Source organism: Phoxinus phoxinus (genome assembly GCF_949152265.1).
Source record: "Phoxinus phoxinus genome assembly, chromosome: 18".
NCBI classification, from domain to species: Eukaryota; Metazoa; Chordata; class Actinopteri; order Cypriniformes; family Leuciscidae; genus Phoxinus; species Phoxinus phoxinus.
Window position 1 is genome coordinate 16605812 of NC_136893.1, and position 21950 is coordinate 16627761.

At 38.0% G+C, this 21950-nt stretch overlaps 2 protein-coding genes across 2 annotated transcripts in view; one reads left to right on the forward strand and one right to left on the reverse strand.

Annotated features, from left to right (window-relative positions):
* Positions 1 to 21950, forward strand: part of dnah12 (dynein, axonemal, heavy chain 12) — a 52359-nt gene that overhangs the window by 2551 nt on the left and 27858 nt on the right. The window contains exons 3-22 of the mRNA XM_079588763.1: positions 3816 to 3895; positions 13968 to 14169; positions 15179 to 15266; positions 15362 to 15388; positions 15491 to 15680; positions 15886 to 15952; positions 16075 to 16233; positions 16550 to 16745; positions 16887 to 17075; positions 17182 to 17335; positions 17685 to 17776; positions 18356 to 18534; positions 18670 to 18805; positions 19373 to 19498; positions 19591 to 19725; positions 20146 to 20339; positions 20481 to 20718; positions 20842 to 21027; positions 21124 to 21324; positions 21726 to 21920. Coding sequence (XP_079444889.1) covers positions 13976 to 14169; positions 15179 to 15266; positions 15362 to 15388; positions 15491 to 15680; positions 15886 to 15952; positions 16075 to 16233; positions 16550 to 16745; positions 16887 to 17075; positions 17182 to 17335; positions 17685 to 17776; positions 18356 to 18534; positions 18670 to 18805; positions 19373 to 19498; positions 19591 to 19725; positions 20146 to 20339; positions 20481 to 20718; positions 20842 to 21027; positions 21124 to 21324; positions 21726 to 21920 — 2946 coding nt within the window. The 5' untranslated portion in view covers positions 3816 to 3895; positions 13968 to 13975. The remainder of the gene's footprint in view (positions 1 to 3815; positions 3896 to 13967; positions 14170 to 15178; positions 15267 to 15361; positions 15389 to 15490; positions 15681 to 15885; positions 15953 to 16074; positions 16234 to 16549; positions 16746 to 16886; positions 17076 to 17181; positions 17336 to 17684; positions 17777 to 18355; positions 18535 to 18669; positions 18806 to 19372; positions 19499 to 19590; positions 19726 to 20145; positions 20340 to 20480; positions 20719 to 20841; positions 21028 to 21123; positions 21325 to 21725; positions 21921 to 21950) is intronic.
* atp6ap1lb (ATPase H+ transporting accessory protein 1 like b) lies at positions 1306 to 11734 on the reverse strand. Its single transcript, XM_079588766.1, has 7 exons — positions 11456 to 11734; positions 8838 to 8878; positions 7289 to 7374; positions 6778 to 7019; positions 5964 to 6014; positions 5598 to 5841; positions 1306 to 4299 (listed from the first exon to the last, which is right to left on the reverse strand). The coding sequence occupies exons 1-7, from the start codon at positions 11554 to 11556 to the stop codon at positions 4063 to 4065; spliced, it is 1002 nt and encodes a 333-aa protein (XP_079444892.1). The 5' UTR covers positions 11557 to 11734; the 3' UTR covers positions 1306 to 4062.

Below are 21950 nucleotides of genomic sequence, written 5' to 3' on the forward strand. Positions count from 1 at the left end.
AATTACACACATTTTCCTCCCATATACGAAAACATTATGCAATGTTAAGCGTTTTCTTTATAATGATTTTTTATATGGGAGGAAAACATGGGTGATTAAACGCGTTGTGTAAAAATTTTGGGCTCATCTGCTTTTCTGTACATAGTATACTTTATTAGTGTAGTGTTTGGTCAGTTTGTTATAATATCACTGTCTTAGTCCATTAAGTGTTTTCTTTAACAGTTTTCTATGGGATGAAAATGCTTCACATGTAATTAAACGTGTCGTGTTCATATTACAAGCTCATCTGCTTTTCTGTACATAGGATATACTTTATTAGTATGATGTGCACTGAGTTTTTTAGATATTTTAATATCTCTTAGTACATTAAGCCACGGTAAGCATTTTTCACGTTAAAGTCGAAATTGACCCTATTTACTTTGTTAGCGAATATTACTAGTCTTGTGGTGAACAATAGAGGGTTTTCACTACACGTCATCAATCTGGAAGTCGGCCATTTTGAAGGCACTGAACTGAACGGACTCGCAAATTTGGCTGATTATTGCTGCTGAAAAATGGTCAAGTTTTGGTCTGTACTAATTGGTTGCATCGGGAAAAAAACATTTAGAGTTCTATAGACTGTCAAAAGTTAAAGAGTGCAAAAGACTGATTGTTAAACGGCTAAATTGTTGACGTAGTTAACTATGGCTACATTCAAACTGTCAGTCCAAATCTGATTATCTTTGTATGCGATTGGAATCTGATCTAAAATGATGTCCACACTGTGTATCGCAACTGTTCAGATCCGATTTGTGTGTCCATGCAGCTCTTTGGCAATATGGCAATGACGTTGCGTTGATTGAGGGGTTTGCATTTGCAATAGAGGTGTTGTCTTATTTAAATAAGACAACATGGAAATGTGTATCCACCGTGCTGGACTACTGCGTCTTGAGCCTGCGTTAGAACTGTAGGAGGCTGTTATGTACAGCTTTTTTTCCGTGCTCTTGTCTGCGCCGGTTTCAAAATAGGTTTCAAAAATAATTATTTTCTGCTCGTCTGGCACTTTGCAACAACACAGCATTGTTTTGGCAGCGACTTTCTGCATGTTTCCTATAACAACGTCTGACGTTTACATTTTACAGGGCGTGAGAGTCACATGTTTTTTCCGTGGTTTATTAGTGTAACAATGTGTTCAGTGGTACATAAACAGTGCAATCCATGCTGTTGTTTACATCCGAGTGCCTCCATAATGGCCGTGCATCCGGGTTACCGCCCAGAACGTGACGTTGGTGAAAACCCTCTATTATTAATCCCTAAAAATAGTTTGCAGTGGTAATCTTTAATCAAAGTCTGAAAAGTTACTTCCGGTCTGAAATGTTACATTACTTGTTACTTCCGTTCCTTTTCTGATGACGTTGACGGCTTGGGTTGGAAACGCTTAACCACTCCCCTCAAACCGTTAGTCTTCTATGGGTAGTCCCACAGACCCTGTCCTCTGTTCAATATTCGGTTTCACTTGGAAATACATCACAACACTGGAGAAAAGTCGTTTGCAACTTCCCGTTCACGAAGACTTTAAGCGTTTTAGAATCAAGGGGGTAATCCATCAGCCGGAAACTGAAGCTTCCCCGGGGGCCGCCATTGGCTATCAAGCCATCACCTGCTGTTAGCATTCCATTGACTCCCATTCATTTTGGCGTCACTTTGACAGCGAATAACTGTACATCTGAGGCGTTTAAAGACTCCATTTGTCCATTATTTATTTCTAAAGAAACACGACAATGTATAAAAGGCTCCATTACCTTGTATCTTACATTATGGCCCCGATTAAGCAGTTTTTGTAAAAATAGGCTAACGATTGCATCATAACCACTCGACTCTCTGTCGCACATTCGAGAAATTACGGTATAGACAGGCGGAGAAGCTCGCAAGCAATGGGGGGGACGTGGAGGCATAATGTCAAGGGAGAAGCCCATAGAGAGTTATAAAGTTGATCCCGCTGCTATAGCTCATGGACAGCTAATACTCACGGTCTCCGTCTCTGTGAGATTCGGAAGGGAATGATTCAGATTTCTCTCGGCACAGCTACTAGAAGACTGACAGCTGTCAGACAGGCTGCTCACGTCACATCTATGTCGTCAAGCTCAGTTTGAGCCTGCGCACTACGCTCAGCCATCAGGAAGTGAGTGCTTCTAATTTACTTCACTTTTCTCCGTTGAAACCTATGGGGCCGCTGTGTCCAGTTTATATACTGTCTATGTTTAGAATGCCCAGCCAGTTTCAGTTACCCGGATGAGCGGGCTGCATGGACGACAACCAATTGACCAATCAGAACCGAGTATTGCAGAGTGCCGTGTAATGAAATGAAATAATTAAGGAGATAACATGACTAAACCAGCATGATATTGTTTGTATATGCAGCACAAAGCCAGACTAATGCCAGCTGTGTGAAGCTGTTAGACCCTGCAGGAAAACACACTCAGTGCTGTGAGAGTCAGTGACGCAGAAAGTGTCAGTAAAGTTAGTTTCGAAGGCAGACAGGTAAACTGTCCCGGTAAGAAGGCAGCGCCGCAGGCTCCTGCTGAGAAGTGTGAGATGAAAGCAGATGGCAGAAAGGGCAGGAGAAATGGAACAGGAGGGGGTTGCTGACTATTCACCGCAAAAATCCGGGGCCATAGCAGACGGTCAGCATGAGGTGGGTTAGAAAGACCCCATAGCAGCCTTGTGCAGTTTGCATGGCCACGACCACTGCTTTATCATATGGTACACGGAGAACATCACAACAAACGCATGCAACGTTTTTCTACTATTAAGATGTAAAGGTATGACGCACTTTGCATTTTGATCTGTTTATTGTTCAGACTGAATTGACTGATGTTCAGAAAACTTCTTGTGCACTTCAGTGTGTATGACCATCATTCAAATTAACACCTCCAGAATCAGACGTGCCATGGTAGAGGTTGATCTCTAGTCATTGTCATGCTGCAGGTTATTGTGATAATGAGTTACTGATGTTATAATTGTAGATATAGCGGTATACTGATTATGATACTGAGGGTATTAAACACTTACATGAATAATTGTACAGCATTCTTTCAGCATTACCTCACTATAGTTATACTGTCTGTACTATAAATTCTTAAGGGGTGCTAAATTCATCTATTAGTCCTAATATATTCCACCTGAAAAGGGACGGCATATAGATCTAGCAATTATGAGATCATATAAAAATGTTCTGTGCAATCAGTTTCCGAAGCTTAAAAAAGGTATTTTTCTTGCTATACATTTTAAGCACTTAAAATTTATAGATTGGAAGGTGCTTAATACTGGAAGTTTGTTCATTATTGAATTAGCAGTTGAATCTAGATCTATATGAATATCTAGCTGATCATTTAAAGCCAAAGAGAATATTTATGGAGTTCCTGAATCTATGTTGTATAGTCCTGGAATACATAAATAGTATTAAGCACTGTACATTTATGCTTTGTTTTGTATGCTCCGTATTCACATTATTACTGTCAGTTACCCATCAAGGCTGACAAACAGTTTTGCACCACTTTGGCAGTCATATAACAGTTCTTGTAATTGGCAGATCAGTCTGCGGACTCCATTACAGATGAATGAGATGGTGATTTTTGTACTATAAAAAAACAAAAAACATCAAGCCACAGTCATTTCTGTTTCACAGTCTTTTCTCTTCTGCCATCTCTGCCTTTTCAATTCATATATTTCTAACCACAGTACTTGTATCCAGTCAGTGAAGTGCTTTGAAAAGCCCACCAGAATGGTGGTCTATTAAAAGGCAATCTCACATTTTTTTTGTCCCTATTTCATAGGCTTCCAAGTCCTGGTCCTGGAAAGCCGTGATATGTCCAGGTTTTGGCTCCAGCCTGGGTTTTAACACCTGATGAATCAGGTAATCTCATCATCTGACTGTAAGAAGTTAGGTTAAGACAGTGATAAGGGGAGGATTTAGTGCCAGGCAGGAGGAAGACCAAGAGGACAATGCAGCCATCCAGAATCAGAACTAGCAATCCTTTCCACGCTGGTCTTTTGCTGGTTTTACAGCACAGCCATCACTCCTCACACGCTGTTCTTGTCTGGGAGCTCAGCCTCGGGGGTGCGGGGGAAGTAGACGGTGGTCTTGTGCTCTTCGTAACGGTCAATGTGCTTGAGGTGGACGACCATGTGCAGGGCGTAAGCCAACACAAGTAGCAGAATCAGAGATGTGATTAGACCCATCAAGATGGCTGGAGTGAAGAAAGTCGCACAGTCACTTGCTGAAGCAAACTTGTTGGACTGGACATTAAAGGCCTGGATCTGAAAAAGAAAAAGTTATAAAATAAATGTTTTTTGTCTGAGAAAGTCATAAAAAATGTATTGTGAACCTATACATGAACTTGATCTGGGTCTGTTGACTGAGAGAAATGTCTTAACCCTTTATTTACACGGCACTCGTCTGCGGCGCATTCCGGCTCCGGCGAGGTTTTGTTCTGTCCTCCACGTGGTGCTAACTCACACCAGGAGCATATCAGAAGAGAAGTGACTGGATGCGCGAGACCACAGATTTGCATGTCCGACGTTGTTTTTCTTGATATTTCATGTTTTTTCTTGATTTTGGGGTTCTACAATGGTTAAGTTGGCTAAATGGTTATGTTTTGTCCGGTTTATTGCTATGTCCTACTTTGTTGTGCTGTAGCCTACAGACAAAGTTAATGCGCTTAAAAGTCCAGTTATGAAGGACAAGGATAAAAGATTTGTGTGTTTTTGTCTTTTAAATTACATCCTCAATTATCTTGTATCCATATTTCACACACAGTGCCTTTGAGCAGGAGGAGAACACTGGCATTTGGACGCGGCGTCGGTCAAAAATAGACTAGTGCCTATCTTTAGCGAAGCAGCGAGGAGAGCCACTTCTGGGACGGTTCTGAAACGTGCCGCGACGCAGCTGGAATAAACCATAGACTGTAAAAAAAACACACAAGCATTGACTAGAGTGCCTTCGATGAGCTCCGGTGGCCGTGTCACAGCCGTAATACGCCGCAGACGTGTGCAGTGTAAATGTAAATAAGGGGTTAAGCTGTACAGCTAATATGCTGAATGTTTTTGTTACGTTTGGTGTTTATCGTCTTAAAATAAATCGACAACTTCGAATTTTGTAACACATCTCGCTGTTTTTTTCCTGCACTTTTTTTGTCATAAACACATTTTTGAGATGCTGAGTCAAATTAAACGGCAATGCTATGTGAACAGCCCCTTATGCAGTCTTAAAAATAAAGGTTAAAAAATGGTGTTTTCGCAGTGATTCCATTTATGATTCCCAAAGAACCTTTCAGTGAACGGTTCTTAAAATAACCATTTTTTCTTAGTTAAGAACATTTTAAAAATCTAAAAACATTTTGTTGAATGGGAAGGTTCCATGGATGTTAAAGGTTCTTCACGGAACCATACATGTATATGCCAATAAAGAACCTTTATTTTTAAGAATGTACAGTTTTGTTAAGCATTTTCTATAATATTCCAAATACAATAATATCAGCAAAAACCACAGAGACTCTCAGAAATACTTCATTTTAGTAAACTTTTAAAACACTCAAGCACTTTTTCATGGCAGTTACCTGAAAATCTGTGAAAGTGATGTGCCAGTTTGCCGAGCTGTCAGTGTGGGAGCTGGGCACCAGTAGGGTGTCATATTTCTGTAAGCTGCTGACATGCTGGCAGTGGTAAGAATAGGTGGCGGGGGCATAGACCTCCGTGGCATTGAACGTGGCCTCATGAGTCCAGTTGTAGTGGATGTGAACACTGTCCAGAGTGAACCAGTTCTGGCTTACTGATTCGTAGAATGTGTTGGACATCTGAAGCCTTCAGAAAACAGACAAGAGGAAGTAATTAACAACTGAATGTAATTACCAGCCCGTGAGATTTTGTGTAAGCCTCTAAAGGATACGTAAAGATGAGTGTAGTCGAAGTAAAAGAGTGTTTACCTGATGACAAGTCCCCTGATGTCTTCCAAATCGCCCAAATGTAACGATAGCCTATAAAAAATGCAAGATTGTCATATACAGATATATGTATATATATATACACGTTCAAAAGTTTGGAGTCCGTATGATTTTTTTTTTTTAAATAATTATACGATTTTGAAATGTATAATTTGTTCACCTAGGCTTCATTTATTTGTAAAATATTACAACTTAAAATAACTGTTTTAAAATTTTAATATGTTTTAAAATGTAATTTTAACTTTGAACAGTATACTGCTTAATATTTTTGTGGGAACTGGGATGCATTTCTTTCTGGATTCTTTGGTAAGTAGTTTAAAAGAACAGCATGTATTTAACATTTTTAGAAAATTATAAATGTCTTTACTGTCACTTTTGATCAAGTTAATGCATCCTTGCTGATTAAAATTATTAATTTCTTTAAAAAAATAAAAATCTTACTGACCCCCAATTTTCATCAGTACATGTACATACATACATTTAGTGGCTCCAGTCCAGAGCCTCACATAAAATGTACGAAATTGTCTGTAAATATTCAGTATCCACAAACATGATATCAGTTGGTATGTATGATGTCAGTTCACCTCACTCCAAAGTGTTGAAATACTTTAAAAATTTTGAAGAATATAGCTATTATTTTATTATCTTTCTTTTAAATAAATGCCACTTGTTTTTTTTTTTTATATACAACAAGATTGTATTTTAATATACAATGTAAAGTCTAAAAACACCTTTTGGGGCCACTGTATATACTACAAAATGTTTTCTACAAAAAAGAGTTTTCAAGAATACTTACGTAGCCTTCTCCTTTGTACAAACAGAGCCTTTGGTGTCTACTTGTGCGTTGGGTCCAAACACCCTCTCTGTGAGGTCCAGGAAAGTGTTGTTCCTATATCGAATAGCCAGTCTCTTCGCTTTGAAGAGGATGCATATCTTGCCGTTGTAAGCTACAGTCAGTGGGGAGTAGGGTCCCGAGCTGGTAGACTCTAGTAACTTCCGTTTGGTTCTGGGCTGGGCATGCAGATGCCACCCGTAAGGCTGTTTGAAAATGATAACAAGACAAACTAAGCGATGATGTATGGAACATGTGCATTATTGATGGGCTTCTCCGATCTCAAATGTTTTCTTTTAAAAGGAAACACTCAGGCTTAAGATAGCAGATGACACATATTTCCTGAATATTTCCTAATATGTTAGTTCTAAATCCATCTCTGTGTTATTGGTCTTGTAGGATGCTGGGTGAATTAAGGCAGAGATGTTGCTTATGGAAGCCAAGGTCACATTGACTATCAGGGAAAATGCAATACCTGCAGTATTCTTCTGAGTGGGTTTTCAGCTGCAGGCGAATAGCTCTCCTCGTGTGAGGCACTTGGACTCTCAACATGTTCTCCAGCTGCATCACAAAATGTTGAAATAGGATAATGGGGGAGATGGCTTGGTGAGTTCTTTCAGCACAGAGAATCACTATATTTTTAAGCAGTTTTCCTTTCTGCGGTATGAAAGTATACATTTAAAAAGAGATCTAAGAGATAACATTACAATCAGCACAATATGCAATATAACCACACTATATTGTTTATTTCAATCCGAGATAATATTCCATTTGCATTAGCTTCTAATAAACTTTTAAATAAAAGCTAATGCTTAATCTGTCATTATACAACAGCTAGTTCCAGTTCTCGAATTTGATTGGCAGTGGGGATTATTCTGTGACTATTTCTAAGGGTTAAATCATTACACCAGTGGGTGGTGATATAAGTGATTCATTGAATCATTTTCCGGTAACTGATTTGCTCAAAAATCTGTTTTATTCAGAAATGGTTTTCATTAGTAAGTCATTGAATTGTTCACTCAACCAATTCGTTCAAAACACTGTTTCATTCAGGAATGAAACTCCACTGCTGTATGTTATTCGGAGACATAACTGCTGTGGCTTCGTTTGGAAGTATTTTCGCAAGTGGAGCAAATATAGTTAACTTAAAGTCCCCCTGTGGTGAAAATCAAGATTTCAATATTGGTTATATGTCTATGTGGTGTTTTTAATATGCTTTAAGACAAACCATATGCAAATCGTCCCTTTGGAATTATAAGGTTCTATCTGCATTCTGACTAGTTTTGAGATATTGAGCTTTAAAGTTTTTGCATTCCATTCGACTGTATAGAAAGAACCTTTTTATTTTCTAAATAAAAAGTTCCAAAATGTACACAACTTAAAAAACAACATCACATAATGTAAATAAGTTGTCACAGAATAAGAATATGTGAATAACTCAATTTTGACAAAAATGTCAGATAGAACCTTATAATTCCAAGAGGACAAAATGCATAAGTCAACGCCATTGTAACCATTCACGTCAACGTGTTATTGTCAACGAGTGGCTCTGGTGTGAGTGGGTGGAGGCGGGGCTAATTTACATATTCATAGAACCGCCTATACTAAATGAGGTGAGGGTGTAGAGTTACATTCAAGCTATTTTAAGGCGTGAATAAAAAAATTCAAGGATTTTTTTTCCAATATGTAATTTTGGTGATCAAAGATGAGTTTTAAGGGATACAATTATTGACTACAGGCCAGTGGACTTTAAAATATTATGTCTAAAATTTTAATTACGCTATATTAACTTCTTGTTTATTCAAATGTAGCATAAACATTTGACCTGGCAGCTTACACAATGCTCAATAATGTAAATAAACAGATAAACAAGTTTGACTTTACACTGTTAAGCACAAAGTTAACAAAAATGACAAAAAAAACCTCACACTCAGCAGAAAATGAGATTACTATATTTAAAAGAAGCTGAAGGCAAACCCATTAACCCAAAAAGCATAACTGCCATGAAAGTAATAGATACTGACCTGTTCTAATTCTCACAGCTTGATATGGTGGGACCTCCGAGCTGTGATGGAAAAACAAAGCAAAACAAAAAGTGGGTTGATCTCTTTGTGTCAGGCTGTGGCCTACTTATCAACCTCTAAGACAGATTTCCCATAGATCCAGTCAGCTTGATGCACCAGTCATGCATGACCACAAGTCTGACATCTTCAGGCCAGATTAGTGTCTCAGGAGATGACAAGACATTTAGTCGAATGTCATGATTCTCACGTGCTTAGCACCTTGAGTCCATCAACAAAGTGGGGGCTAAAAATTACTTAATGGCACCTTGCGTGTATATACGCACATGTATATTTATCTTGTGTCACCTCATCCCTCACGCTGGAACTTGCTGGATTATCCTAAGATGAACCATTTATACGTCTAATCACAGAGATAATGAGCTTGGCGGACGACCTCCTAAAACCTTATTAAGAATCTGCTGCCCTATATGGGAGAAGGGTTTCCTGCTGTGTGAACGTGTTGACATCCAGGGCTGGATCTAGATTCAGGCCTGTTCACCTGCAGCAAAGTCAGCAGGGTGTGTGATTGTGAACGAGAGCATCAGATGACCCTGGCTCACTCTCTTTAGGTCCATCTCTTACGTTCTCCACCACCCCACCCACCTTTACTACACTGGAATTTAGTGCTTAGAGCTTTGTGATCATGTAAGAGATTAAAGAATACAGCAAAACATCAGGATTGTGGGGAAAATAAACAGATTACGGCATGGAGCATTTAAGTTCATTCAGTTCTTAAGCGTGATATGAGCATTGAATCAACAGTGATGTGGCACATTGACTCATAAAGCCCCTATAATCCAATCAAATGCAGGTGCAAAACCAAAAAAATGACATATGAAGAGCTCTAGAAGTACAGTTGTACAGTTTTTTTTTCTTCTTTCCGGGTAGTTCTGCTAAAAAATAAGAACAATGTAAGCACAGCAAATATGGTCTACACGGCCCTGCTGAGGAGTGTGTGTGCACGAGGAGTGACTCTCGCCTTTGTTCTAATGCCAGTTTACCGAGGTCAGCAGCTGAGGACTGCGCTGCTGTCATTGGTTATGGCTGGACACAGTAGCCTAAGTGCTGAATTGAGCATTTATGTAATGAAAAGCAGCGCTCACACTATGTCTTCACCTCACTGGCGCTTTCAGAGCTCAATATCATCTTTTTGCATATATAGATTATAGGTTTAGCATACAGATTAGCACAGTACACTAGCACAGTACTCTACAAACACAACAATGCTTTAACATAGATGTGTCTGTTAAATGGTAATAAGATTATAGCCTTTGGTCTAATTCCACTTGCTACCATTCTTCTGTTTTGGTCTGCATAGGCACTGACCCTGAGAAACTTGAGGAGGGTTGTAAACCACTCAACACTTTTTACTCCTAAGACACATTTCTGGACTAACAAGATCCCCAATGTTTTAACAGCCTGCAATGCTGCTCTTATCCCTATAAATCCTAAGCTTTAGATTCTATCTAGGGAGGGATGGGCAAGTTGGTAGGTTGTTTACCATAGCTGCAGTTTACAGTAAGAAAGAAAGAAAGAAAGACATTAAATCTCCATCTTATAATATTCACATTTAGTATTCATATATTCGCATATAAAGGCATCAATAATTCTAGGAGGTAATATAAACACAAAAGAATAACCACTTCTTTAAATGTAATTTTGTCTCTTTGATCAAATAAAAAATAACAAAAACCTCAACTTGGATCTTATTCATATCAAACAATTACAATACTAAAAAAAACAAAAAAACAAAATAAAATAAAAATATATATCATGTGACAAATCAGGAATCATCCAGGCAAAAAGATAAACAATTTTTTTTTACGTTTGCTGATGTTTAACTTAATATATACAGTAGTCACTTTGTAAATCTCATTTAAAATATACAAAAAGTAGTTATTAAGATTATACATGCACAAAAAATAGCTGTCAAATTTAAAATGTGTATTTTTTGAGAATTTTTTGTGAAACTTTTTGTGAAATTTGAACATTTAAATTTAGATTTAAACTAATTCTATCCTGTGTGGGAAGCAATAGATTACTCATAGCTATTCTATTTCTGCCCACTCTCAAATACAATAATATCAGATAAGTCCATCATTTGTAAATAAATAAATGTAACTAAATGAACATATTTATGCTATTCCACCTTTGAAATGAGTAAAGGAATTCAGCAACTCTACAATAACAATAAACTGAGTATATTCAAAGATGCTCATATAGCCAGAGCCATCTGAATCTCACTTCTTTCTTTTGTTTCTTGGAGTAGCATCTGTAAACTGACTCCTACAGACACTGGATAGGGTCTGCCTGCTGTCCCATTGTCATAGCCATGTTTGAATGTCTTGTACTTACAGAGAAGAAAAACTGCAGTAAAACCACAACACACTCTGAATCTAGAGCCCACGTACGTCAAATTAATATACGAGTTCCACGAATGCTCTTTCAGCATTTTCCTAATAAAGCGCATTTTCTTGGTGTCTCTTGCCCACTGTAAAAGACTAAGACAGAGCATCAGCTGCACAGCATCACTGCCCCATTCCCCCTCCCCACGCTAGAGCTGAAAGCGCAGCTCTTACCTCCTGTCCAGGATCGCAGGCACTTGATCGAAGGGCAAAGACAGAGAGATAAACACACACAGTAACAGGGAAAAAAACAGGAAAAGCTTGTGTTTAGCCATTGAGACAATCTGACGAGACTGCCAGAGATGAGGTCTGCTTCATAATCTGCTCTGAACGCACATCCCTAAACCTGGGCTCTCTGACGGGCGGCCCTAGCAGCCAATCAGCGGGCATGGGGGAGATAATCGTGCGTCATTCGCCTCACAGCCTTCATTCTTGCAGCCTTTCTCTCCCCCCACACCCTCTCTCTCTCTCTCTCACACACACACTCACTCACACACACACACACACTCTTCTGCCCCTCCCCTATCATTTTTCTCTCTCTTCTGCACCCTCTGTCTCATACAAACATACAGTAGCTGCCGGCCAACCTCAAGCAAAGGGGTTTACGTGTTTCAACGCTAGTCCTAGGAGCCTAGTTTCAGAAGCACTTGATATCTGGCACGCCTAAAAATTAGTTGAGAGCATGGAATTGTTTAAAAGCAGAATTAAATGTCATGACAACTGACCTAGATTTACACTGAAAGCTTCGATAACCAAAATAAATCAAACATTAGAAACCTCTACACCTTATAAACATCCATTGTGCATACCATAATGACCTTAAAGGGATAATCCACCCCAAATTTTTTTACTCATCCTTTTGTCGTTTCAAGCCTTTATTACTTTTTTGTGTCTGTGAAACACAAAAGAAAATATTCTGAAACGTTTTATGTCCATAAAACAACATTGGACCCCATTGACTTTCATGGTATGACATGCTTTAAAAAAAGTAAGAGATTAAATACTCAACTAGAGAAAAAGTTCTCTGTTTATGGTCTACATCTTGTAATCTAGATTTGTATTGTGTAAATGAATGCCAGCAGAGTGGTTTTAGTGAGCCAAGTGGGTCATTTGCCCCTTGTCTCGAATGTGCTTACGGTGTGATTGATAAGCAGAGTGACAACTGTCAGTCATCCTCATTGGGTAAGACAGACCTATTTTAATGTCGCCTTCACTGGCCTTAATACAGTGAAATGCAGCGTAGACAGATGTTAACAATGTGTTTTGCTGCTTTTACTCATAATAAGAAGTAAAGTCATGAAATGTGCAAATAGCATCCTTTGTCACTCAGACTGCAGAAAATTCAGAACATGTTTTTTTTTTTTTTTCAGACCTAAGGATAAACTACTAACACTTGAGGGGGCGTATGAAACAACTAATTTGAGGCCGATATTAAGTTAAGACGCCTAATGTTATTGCAAACTGATCTGAAACCACCCAGGCTGTCTTGTCCTCAGACACCCTTTATTAGGCTATAGTTTTGCTTACATGAGGAGTAATTTTCAGGGCAATGACGTTTACTGGACCACAGTGGCTAAATGAATCACACCCAGACTGTTCACACCCAGACAGACTAACTATCTAAAGGTAATTAAACTACAGGGCATATACCAGTACCACATTAATCACACCATGCGCCTAATTGTAATGATGTTGGGGAAATGTTGCCATCTTGTGGTGTGATGAATGCATACTTCGTTCTGCACCAAACTTCATTCCTCGCTAATTCTTGACATCCACATTAGAACATGCAAATGAGTATGCTTTTTTTGTTTCTAAGGTATCACAAAAAGACATGAATAAAGAACAAATGCAAATGTACAGATTTAACCATTTAAAGCCTACCGTATCATAATTGCTTCAAAATTATCAAAACTTTGCTGAAAAACCTTTCACAATCTACTACATGCTTTCTTCCCTCTGTAAAGTAAAAGGTATTTTAGTATAATTGTAAAAACGTCCACATTCAGGTTGTGATGCTGTCTTTTTACTTTATATAAATCAAGAATAACTTTTATATTGTCAGTAATATTTTAAGATGACCACTTACACGGACTGAAGCAACTTTACCTGATTATCCATATATCATGTTAAAATGTATCACATAGGATCATAGGCATAGGATACATCAAGCTTTTGTGGAACGCATTGCATTATCTGTAGGCTAATGCTACGTCTACGTGTATCCTAAACTGATATACTTTTGCGGCACACAGAAGAAAGACTTAATCATAAGTAAATCAGAATAGTTTATTATCATTATTTATTCATTTATTTGTTGATGATATAATGTATCCCTTTAAGAGAAATCTCACTAACATTTCTCAAACGCGCTCCTTGCGTTCGCTGAAAACAAAGCACTTCCGATTGTGCATCCATGGTAACCTATATGTTGACGGAAATTCCACAAGTGCAACAAACTTGTATCAGTTTGGAGCAAGGAGATCAAAAATACCGTTAGAGGAGTAGGCTACGAATGACGTGTCAAAACTACGATAAAGGGCAAAATGCGCGATCACTTCAAAACTGATTTGTAATTAATTTAGGTATGAATAACATATAACTTTGGTTTCCCTCATAGTTCCAGCAGTACGAACGAATTTTAAACACATTAATATATGTTTTAACGGGACAAACCTTCTTTCAGTCGCTGAAATGCCGACCTCATCAGCGGCATTTAGCTCTCGGGCGGAGGATGTTTTGAGGAGGTACAATGCTCTGCCTCCTATCCCAAGCACACTGGTTCAGGAGGGAGAGTCAGGCCTTCCAGAGAGCAGGCTGGCCGTGAGGAGGAAACTCCTGCGACACAGAAGGAGCAGGGAACAACGACAACAGCTCCAAAAAATGATGTAAGATCTTTCTTTGTTGGTGTATTTTATTTGTTGTAAATAGGTTGTTCACAATTAACCTGTGCGTTTTCATTTAACAAAAAAATGTTGGTTGAACTGAACATACACTACCGGGGTCAGTCATTTTTGTTTTTAAATAAATAAGTCATTTTATTCAGCAGGGATGCATAAGTGACAGTAAATACATTTATAAAGTTAGAAAAGATTTATGCAATAAAATAATTTTTATTGCTTTTTTTCTATTCATCAAAGAATCCTGAAGAGAGAAAAAAGCAGCATATTATATATTTCTGAAGGATCATGTGACACTGAAGACTGGAGTAATGATGCTGAAAATTCAGCATTGCCATCAATTACATTAAAATATATTCATATAAAAGACAGTTATTTTAAATTGTAATAATTTTCACAATAGTACTGTTTCTAAAACATTTTTAAAAATCGTACAGACCCCAAACTTTTGATATGTAACGTTAGTCAGTGTATATGGCTTAAAGCAGAGTTCTCAAACCGGTTCCACGGAGGGCCTAGTGTATGGAGGTTTTTGGTCTTTCCCTTCAATTAGTGCCCAATTAAGACCTAGACTACCAGGTGAGGGGAGATCTTAACCAATTAGTGACCTACTCAATCAGTTTGGTTCAAGGTAAAAGAGAAAACCTGCATACACTAGGCCCTCCGTGGAACCGGTTTGAGACAACTGGCTTAAAGTGTTTCACTTTTGTAGTTACATTTTAGCTTTTTGCAGTTCACTAAACAAATTTGTAAAGTTTTAATGTAGGCCTATACATTAAAATAAGTGATCACTTAGCCTAATTAATGTATAGTCATAACAATAGCATGTATAGGCTAATATTTATTTAAAAATCTGAAAAATGTACTCTTAAAAAATCTGTATATTGCTGCTGTTTATGCTTGAAATTACGTTGTCAACTCTACCTGAATATGTGTCATTGGCAGTTTTATAGTATAATAGAGTCATATTGTAATGTGATATCTGTAACTGTGTTAGAGTTGACAGGGCAATGCAAGCTTACATGCAGGCCAAGGAAGCAGGACAGGCATCTCCTCCATCTCCTGATCCAGAGCTTCCCTCAACAGTATGAACCTTTTACTTGCTCATAGATCTCACACACTTTAGTCTCATATAGGTGCATTGTATTTGTTAATAATATAATTCAATTTTGTTTTCTAGATGATCAACGAAGAGAGGAAGCGATATGTATGCTATTATATTTTACCTCATTGTTAACCTTTTTTATTACATGGTGGATCTTTTCATTTAATTGTGTTTTATGCTTTTTCCTCCCCATTGTCCTTGTAGATGAACTACTTGTTCCTGAAAGAGTGTGTTGAGCAAAGTCCTGTCGCGCCATTTCAACAACAGTGGCTGGATGCCATGTTGGCCCGCGTGTCCCATCGGCTCCGTCAGGGGCCCGGCAGAGAAGAGTTGCTTAAAGACATATGCAAGGAGGTCGGTGAGACCTATCTCAGAGTCATGATCAAGCACAGAGGTGAGTCAAATATCTGCTCTGGAATATAATCACATTAAAACATCACATTATCATTGACATTGTTGTCTTGATAATGTCAAAGTGGTCATTCAAAATCGCATTGGTCCTGCTCCTTTTTCATAAAAATGTTAAATAATTATTGTTTTTATGTGAAACTGGGTATACTAGGTTTTTATTAGTTTGTTATTAATGTTTTTTTTACTAGTAAGCACTATACTGAAAGATCCACAGTCAACTGACCCGATTTCTCAAGAAAGCAACAGATCTGCTGAGTAAGTGTGCACATTTTGACAAAGAAAAATGTGCATGTTCTTGCAACATTTAACATAATTATCTTAATATGGCCAGTTTATAAAGCGTCTTACAACGTATGATCTTGGTTTTGCTTCACCAGGATTCTAGATTTCTCCTGTCCATGGCATGACAGCTTCGTGCAGAGTCGAAAAGTGATACAGAAGAATCTTCACATATTGCATCCAGCCATGAAGAGTGTCCTTGATATTTGCTACAGCACATTCTCCCACCTGCTCCTTATTGATCTCTCAGACTGCAGGTACTGCTTGAGGATGATGTTTGGCATCTGGGATCACTCTTTTTCTGATTACATGCTGCGTATTTGTTGCTTGGGTCAATGGTAAATAACATTTACAAGATGATGAAAAGGAGAATATTTTGCACAAATGTTGTTTTCAAACATTATTAAAAAGCTTTTATGGCATTTTCAAAAATGTGAAGTTGTGCAACCATCATGCTCAACCCTAACCCTAACCTCTGGACAGTCACACCACCTATATTAAAAATATTAAAGTAGTTATCCATATGAATGGACATTTGAATGAGTAATGTATTTTTTAAAACCTGTTTTAAAGGTCCACAGGGCTTGTAGACTGTGAGAGTCTGAAGAACAAAGTGGCTGTGGAGTGTGAGAGAGTCGAGGACACACTCATGAAAGCCTGGTACCCCAAAGTCATTCACCTGCTCACCAGCAAAGGCACTCTGCAGAAAGTCAAACCCAAAAAGCTTGACTCCTTTTACAACTGTGCCTCAACCCTGATATCCAATCAGGTGAGTTGCTGAGTATTGTTTTTCATGTAGTTTCATATCTGCTAGCAGTAACTATGAGATTTATTTCCCAGATTTATTTGTTTTTGTGTGTCTGAGGGTAATTGAATAATTAGTTTTGTTTACCCTTTGTTTTTCTTTTAGCTAAAGGCTCTAGTTGAGAGGAGTGTGGTGGCATTTGTCAACTTGTTTGATCCTCTCAACATCAGCAAACTCCCCCTATTCAAGATGGACTTAATATTTGATGACGAGAAGATGGATTTTTATCCTAATTTTCATGATCTAGAGCAGGCTGTGCTTGAAATGGCAAACCTGATCAGCAATACTATGCAGGTTGGGAAATATGTTGTTGTGCAGTTGTGTTACACATAATTATTCTGACTATGTAGATAATAAGATCTATGTGCACGTTCAATATTAAGCCCTGCCTGTCCCACAGAAAGTGCAGACAATCCAGTCATGGCTAGCAGAGGGCAACGTTTCTGTAGTGGATGCTAAGCTCTCAGATCATGTTCAGATGTGGGCAGAGACCACTCTTAGGAATGCTGTAAGGATAAACTTGGATGGACCTGCCAAACACTTCCAGAGCTATGGTGAGTAACCAAAACCCAAAACAACACCTAAAGGTCCTTGCACACTGAGTCCGAAATTTTCGCACGTTAAAAAATAAATACGACCTCACGTTATGTCAATCACACTTACCAAAAAAATTCGGAATGGGTTCGATTTTCTGCGTTTTTCGCATCCGTAACATGCATTTGAATGGTGTTTTGACAATTCAGAGCCACCGAATGATGGATACGGAAAAACGCATGTGAAAATTTCGGACTCAGTGTGCAAGGACCTTAACACTAAACCTACTTAGATGTTTTATAACTAATGTTCTGCTGAATTCTTATTTTATATATATTATATATATATATATCTTTTATCATCATTTAGTTGACAGCTATGACTGGTTAGTCAATGGGACGGCACAGTCTCAAGTGGAAAAATTAATTGAAGAAGATCATTCTTTCGATGAGTACACTAAGGTCTGTTAATTAATTTCAATTCATTATGTGCACTACTGTTCAAAAGTTTAGGGTCGGTAAGATTTTGTTTGTTTGTTTTGTTTTTTTAAAGAAGTCTCTTATGCTGCTTTTATTTGATAATAAATTCAGTAAAAATAGTAAATATCATAGATTATTAAAATAACTGTTTTCTATTGGACTATATTATATATATATATGTGTGTGTGTATTCCTGTGATGGAATGCTGAATTTTCAGCAGCCATTCCTCCAGTCTACAGTGTCACATGATCCTTCAGAAATCATTCTAATATACTGATTGATTTGTTGCTCAAGAAACATTTATTATTATTATTAATGTTGAAATGTTGAAAACAATTTTGCTGCTTATTATTTTTGTAGAAACTGGTATGAATTTATTTAAAATATTTTATTTGTAGCAATGTGATACTATGTAGAAGTTAAAATCTTACTGACAACAAACTTTTGAACGGTAATGTATTTTTAATTATATACTAAGGTGTTTGCTTTTATTGTTTTGTGTTTAATCCTTTTTACACTAATGTCTGTGTATTCTTAAATCTTAAATGGCTGCATGTCAGCAAGTGGAATGGTTTCGGGCACTGTCGCAAGAGATTTCTGGTCTTCCCTCTTTGATCCATTTTGACATGGTGCGACTGGACTGTGAGGAGCTCAAACAAGGTCTTGCAAAGAAAGCGAAAACCCTTTCCGAAATCATTGTGGGAAAGCTCGTCAGCTCACACCATCAATGCAGTCTTCAGTAAGATCAGTGTTTTGCCAATGTGTTTGCAATAGTTCACCTCAAAATGAACATCATTTATTCACCTTTATGTCTCCCAAAACCTGTGAAATTTTTAGGTGGAAATTTAGTGAAGACTTGTTGGGTTTTTTACAGGATTTGTAAAGAGTTTGAAGCCATCCAGGACAGGGCTTTGAAAGTCCCTGAAACAACAGAGGACATGATAGAAATGATTACTTACATTAATCAGGTGAAAACCAAGGAAATAGAGGAGCTCAACAATAAGATAATGGTGGGTACCTCAGAACTATTTACTTTGACATGTTATTATGCTGCCTTCACGTGCTGTGGAAAAGATGATATTTTCCACTTGTGAACTGGTATTTACCAGTGTGTTGTGTTCAAGTGCTTTTATGATATTTTCCACTTGTGAACTGGTATTGCTTGCTTGCTAGCATCTGCTCTGGGTAGGTAACACCAAACATAACTTTATTTTTAAAACTGACACTGAGTGTTAACGCATTATATTACAATTGTTAACGACACAACATTGTATAGGCTACAAAAACAATCCGCTAACAGTAGCAAAAAATGTTTAGTTGTGTACAATGCTTACCATTCACAACGCTTGCGTCGCTCTCCGCCATGTTGAAAAGGTCAAAGGTTATCTCATCTCGGCAACTCGTGCATCAAAATATTCTACGAGTTGCCCAGTGGAAAATACCACATGAGGGGGTGTTCATGTGCATTTTCCACGTCGGCTTTTGGTATTTACCATAATTACCATAGCACGTGAAGGCACCATTAGTCTGGATAACAATTAAAATCGTTACTTTTTAAAATACCTTTTTTTTTTCAGGAAACACAGCAGAGGATGAATTATTTGATGAATGTACATATTTTTGAACCAGAGCACCTTGAACTGAATGCCACAGTAGTGCTCTGGCCACAAGACATTTACCCCATCTTTGATCAAAGTGATGAGGTGAATAATTATCCAGGGATGCATTTAAATGGATATTAAATATAGAAAATGTAAGTTTTCTGTTAGAATGACTTACACAATTGTTTTTGTAGGTGATGGAGGAAGGCAAGCAAAAGAGTCAGCAGGAACTTATGGGTCGACGAGAGAAGCTGCTGCTAGAACTAGAGAAAGTTGGCCGCAGGATGGAGGAATTTGCAGAGTGCTCTGAACTCGATATGATTCAACAGGTATATTGCAAACTGAAATGTTCAGTTTATTTGTCCAGTTAAAGAAATAGTTCACCCAAAATGATCATTTTGTCAGTCACATCATTTCGATGCCATATTCCGTGAAACACAAATGGATATCTGTCAGGCAGAACCTCCATGCTTCTGCTTTCCATACTTTTACGATGCTTTGTCGTTTTCTTTTTTGGAGCTTGTCATGGTACATCACCATCAATTTTATTGTATGGAAAACAAGCTTGGATATTGTGTTTAAGATCTCTTGATGTGTTTCATGAAAGTTAAGTAAATACATAGTTGGAATGACATGAAGGTGAGAAAATTACTACAAAACTTTTGTGGCTAAACCCTTTCTTTCATCTAACCTGTCATGATTATTGGACTTCTGAAAGATAGTATTGCCATACTTCCTCTCCTTTCCAGTATGCTTCTGATGTGAGAACAGTGCAGAAAAGGATCCAGGACATTGAGGAATCAATTGTCTTTATCAACAAAGAAGAAGCCCTTTACAAGTGGGACCAAACCTTATACCCAGAGGTAGAGGTGATCAAGGAAACTATTGAGCCCTATCAGAAGCTCTTCAACTTGGTTCTGAAATGGCAACGCACAAGAAAGAAGTTTGTGGATTCATGTTCCTCTGATTTATAATTATAAATTGCATCACTTTATTGCCTCTATTTTCAGACAGTTTCTTTTCCTCTCCAAGAACTTGATTATTGTTTTAAAGGATGCTCTCTTGTCTTATCATCTGAGTGTAGATGGATGGATGGGTCTTTCTTGGATTTGAATGGTGAGAGTATAGAGCTGGAGGTTGAGGAGTACATCAGAGAAATATACAAGATGCTGAAGTTCTTCCTGCAGAAACAAAAGAAGGCTGAGCAAGAAAAGGAGAAAAAAGCGGGTCAAAAGAAGAAGCCCAAAGAGGAAGAAGAAAAACAGGAGAGTGCCACTATTCACATCTGCTCAAGTGTTGTAGAGCAAGTCAAAGAGTTCAAGGTAATGTTTCCACCGTACAGATTAAATGATTGTTTCATAAACAAATGCACAATAATTTACTCACCCTCGTGGAATTGCATGTAGGAAGATAAATTACAGATTTTTTGTGTTTTATATTCTTAGGAGTACATTCCAATGGTGTCCATCCTGTGTAACCCCGGCATCCGACCTCGGCACTGGGAGCAAATGTCAGAAATTGCGGGCCATGACTTGACCCCTGATTCTGGCAGCAGTCTGCGCAAAATCCTCAAACAGAACCTCACCCCGTACCTGGAACTTTTTGAAAGCATCAGTGCAGGAGCCAGCAAAGTAATAACACCGTGAATCCACCCCAGATGATTTGGTGCAGTTATATGCCGTATAGACAAAACACCTCACATACTTTTTTAAACTGTTCACTTTCAGGAATTCGGCCTGGAGAGGGCCATGCATAATATGGTGGAGGTTTGGGAGACGGTGTCATTTCAATATCATCCATACAGGGACAGTGGCGTGTCCATTCTCTCCTCTGTGGATGAGATTCAAACCATGCTAGATGACCAGATAGTGAAAACCCAAACCATGAGAGGCTCTCCTTTCATCAAGCCTTTCGAGACAGAAATCAAGGTGAGATATTTGAAGGATGGGTATTTCAAGTCATTTTGTAGTCACATAAAAAATAATGATTTTGTTTTATTCACAAACACAAATGTGAACACCAATAACAGTTTCTAAACAAGCTTGCTTCAAAGATCCTATGCATTTCTTTTAGAAATAAATATGTATTAATAAAAATTAAAAAAAGAATAAAGGAATTCATCTGATAAAAACTTGTCCACTCACCTGGAGCTTAATGCACATATAAAAACTTTTTGGTTTAGTTTGTGCATAAGAAATATTCAGACAGATATTTAAGTAAACATATTATGAGCTCATTTCTGGTCTGTTAGTTTTCTTTATCGTAGTTAGGGATACTGAGTTCATTTAGAAAGACTACGGTAATTTAGATTTTTGCTGATTCAAACCAGATCTGGGAGGAGCGTTTGATCCGTATCCAAGACACTATAGATGAGTGGCTGAAGGTACAACATCAGTGGTTATACCTGGAGCCCATCTTCAGCTCAGAGGATATAATGAAGCAGATGCCTGAGGAGGGCCGTCTATTCCAGATTGTAAACAAACACTGGAAGGAGGTCATGGCACACTGTGTGAAGGACCCAAAGGTGATGAAACAGACAGAATATAAATAATAA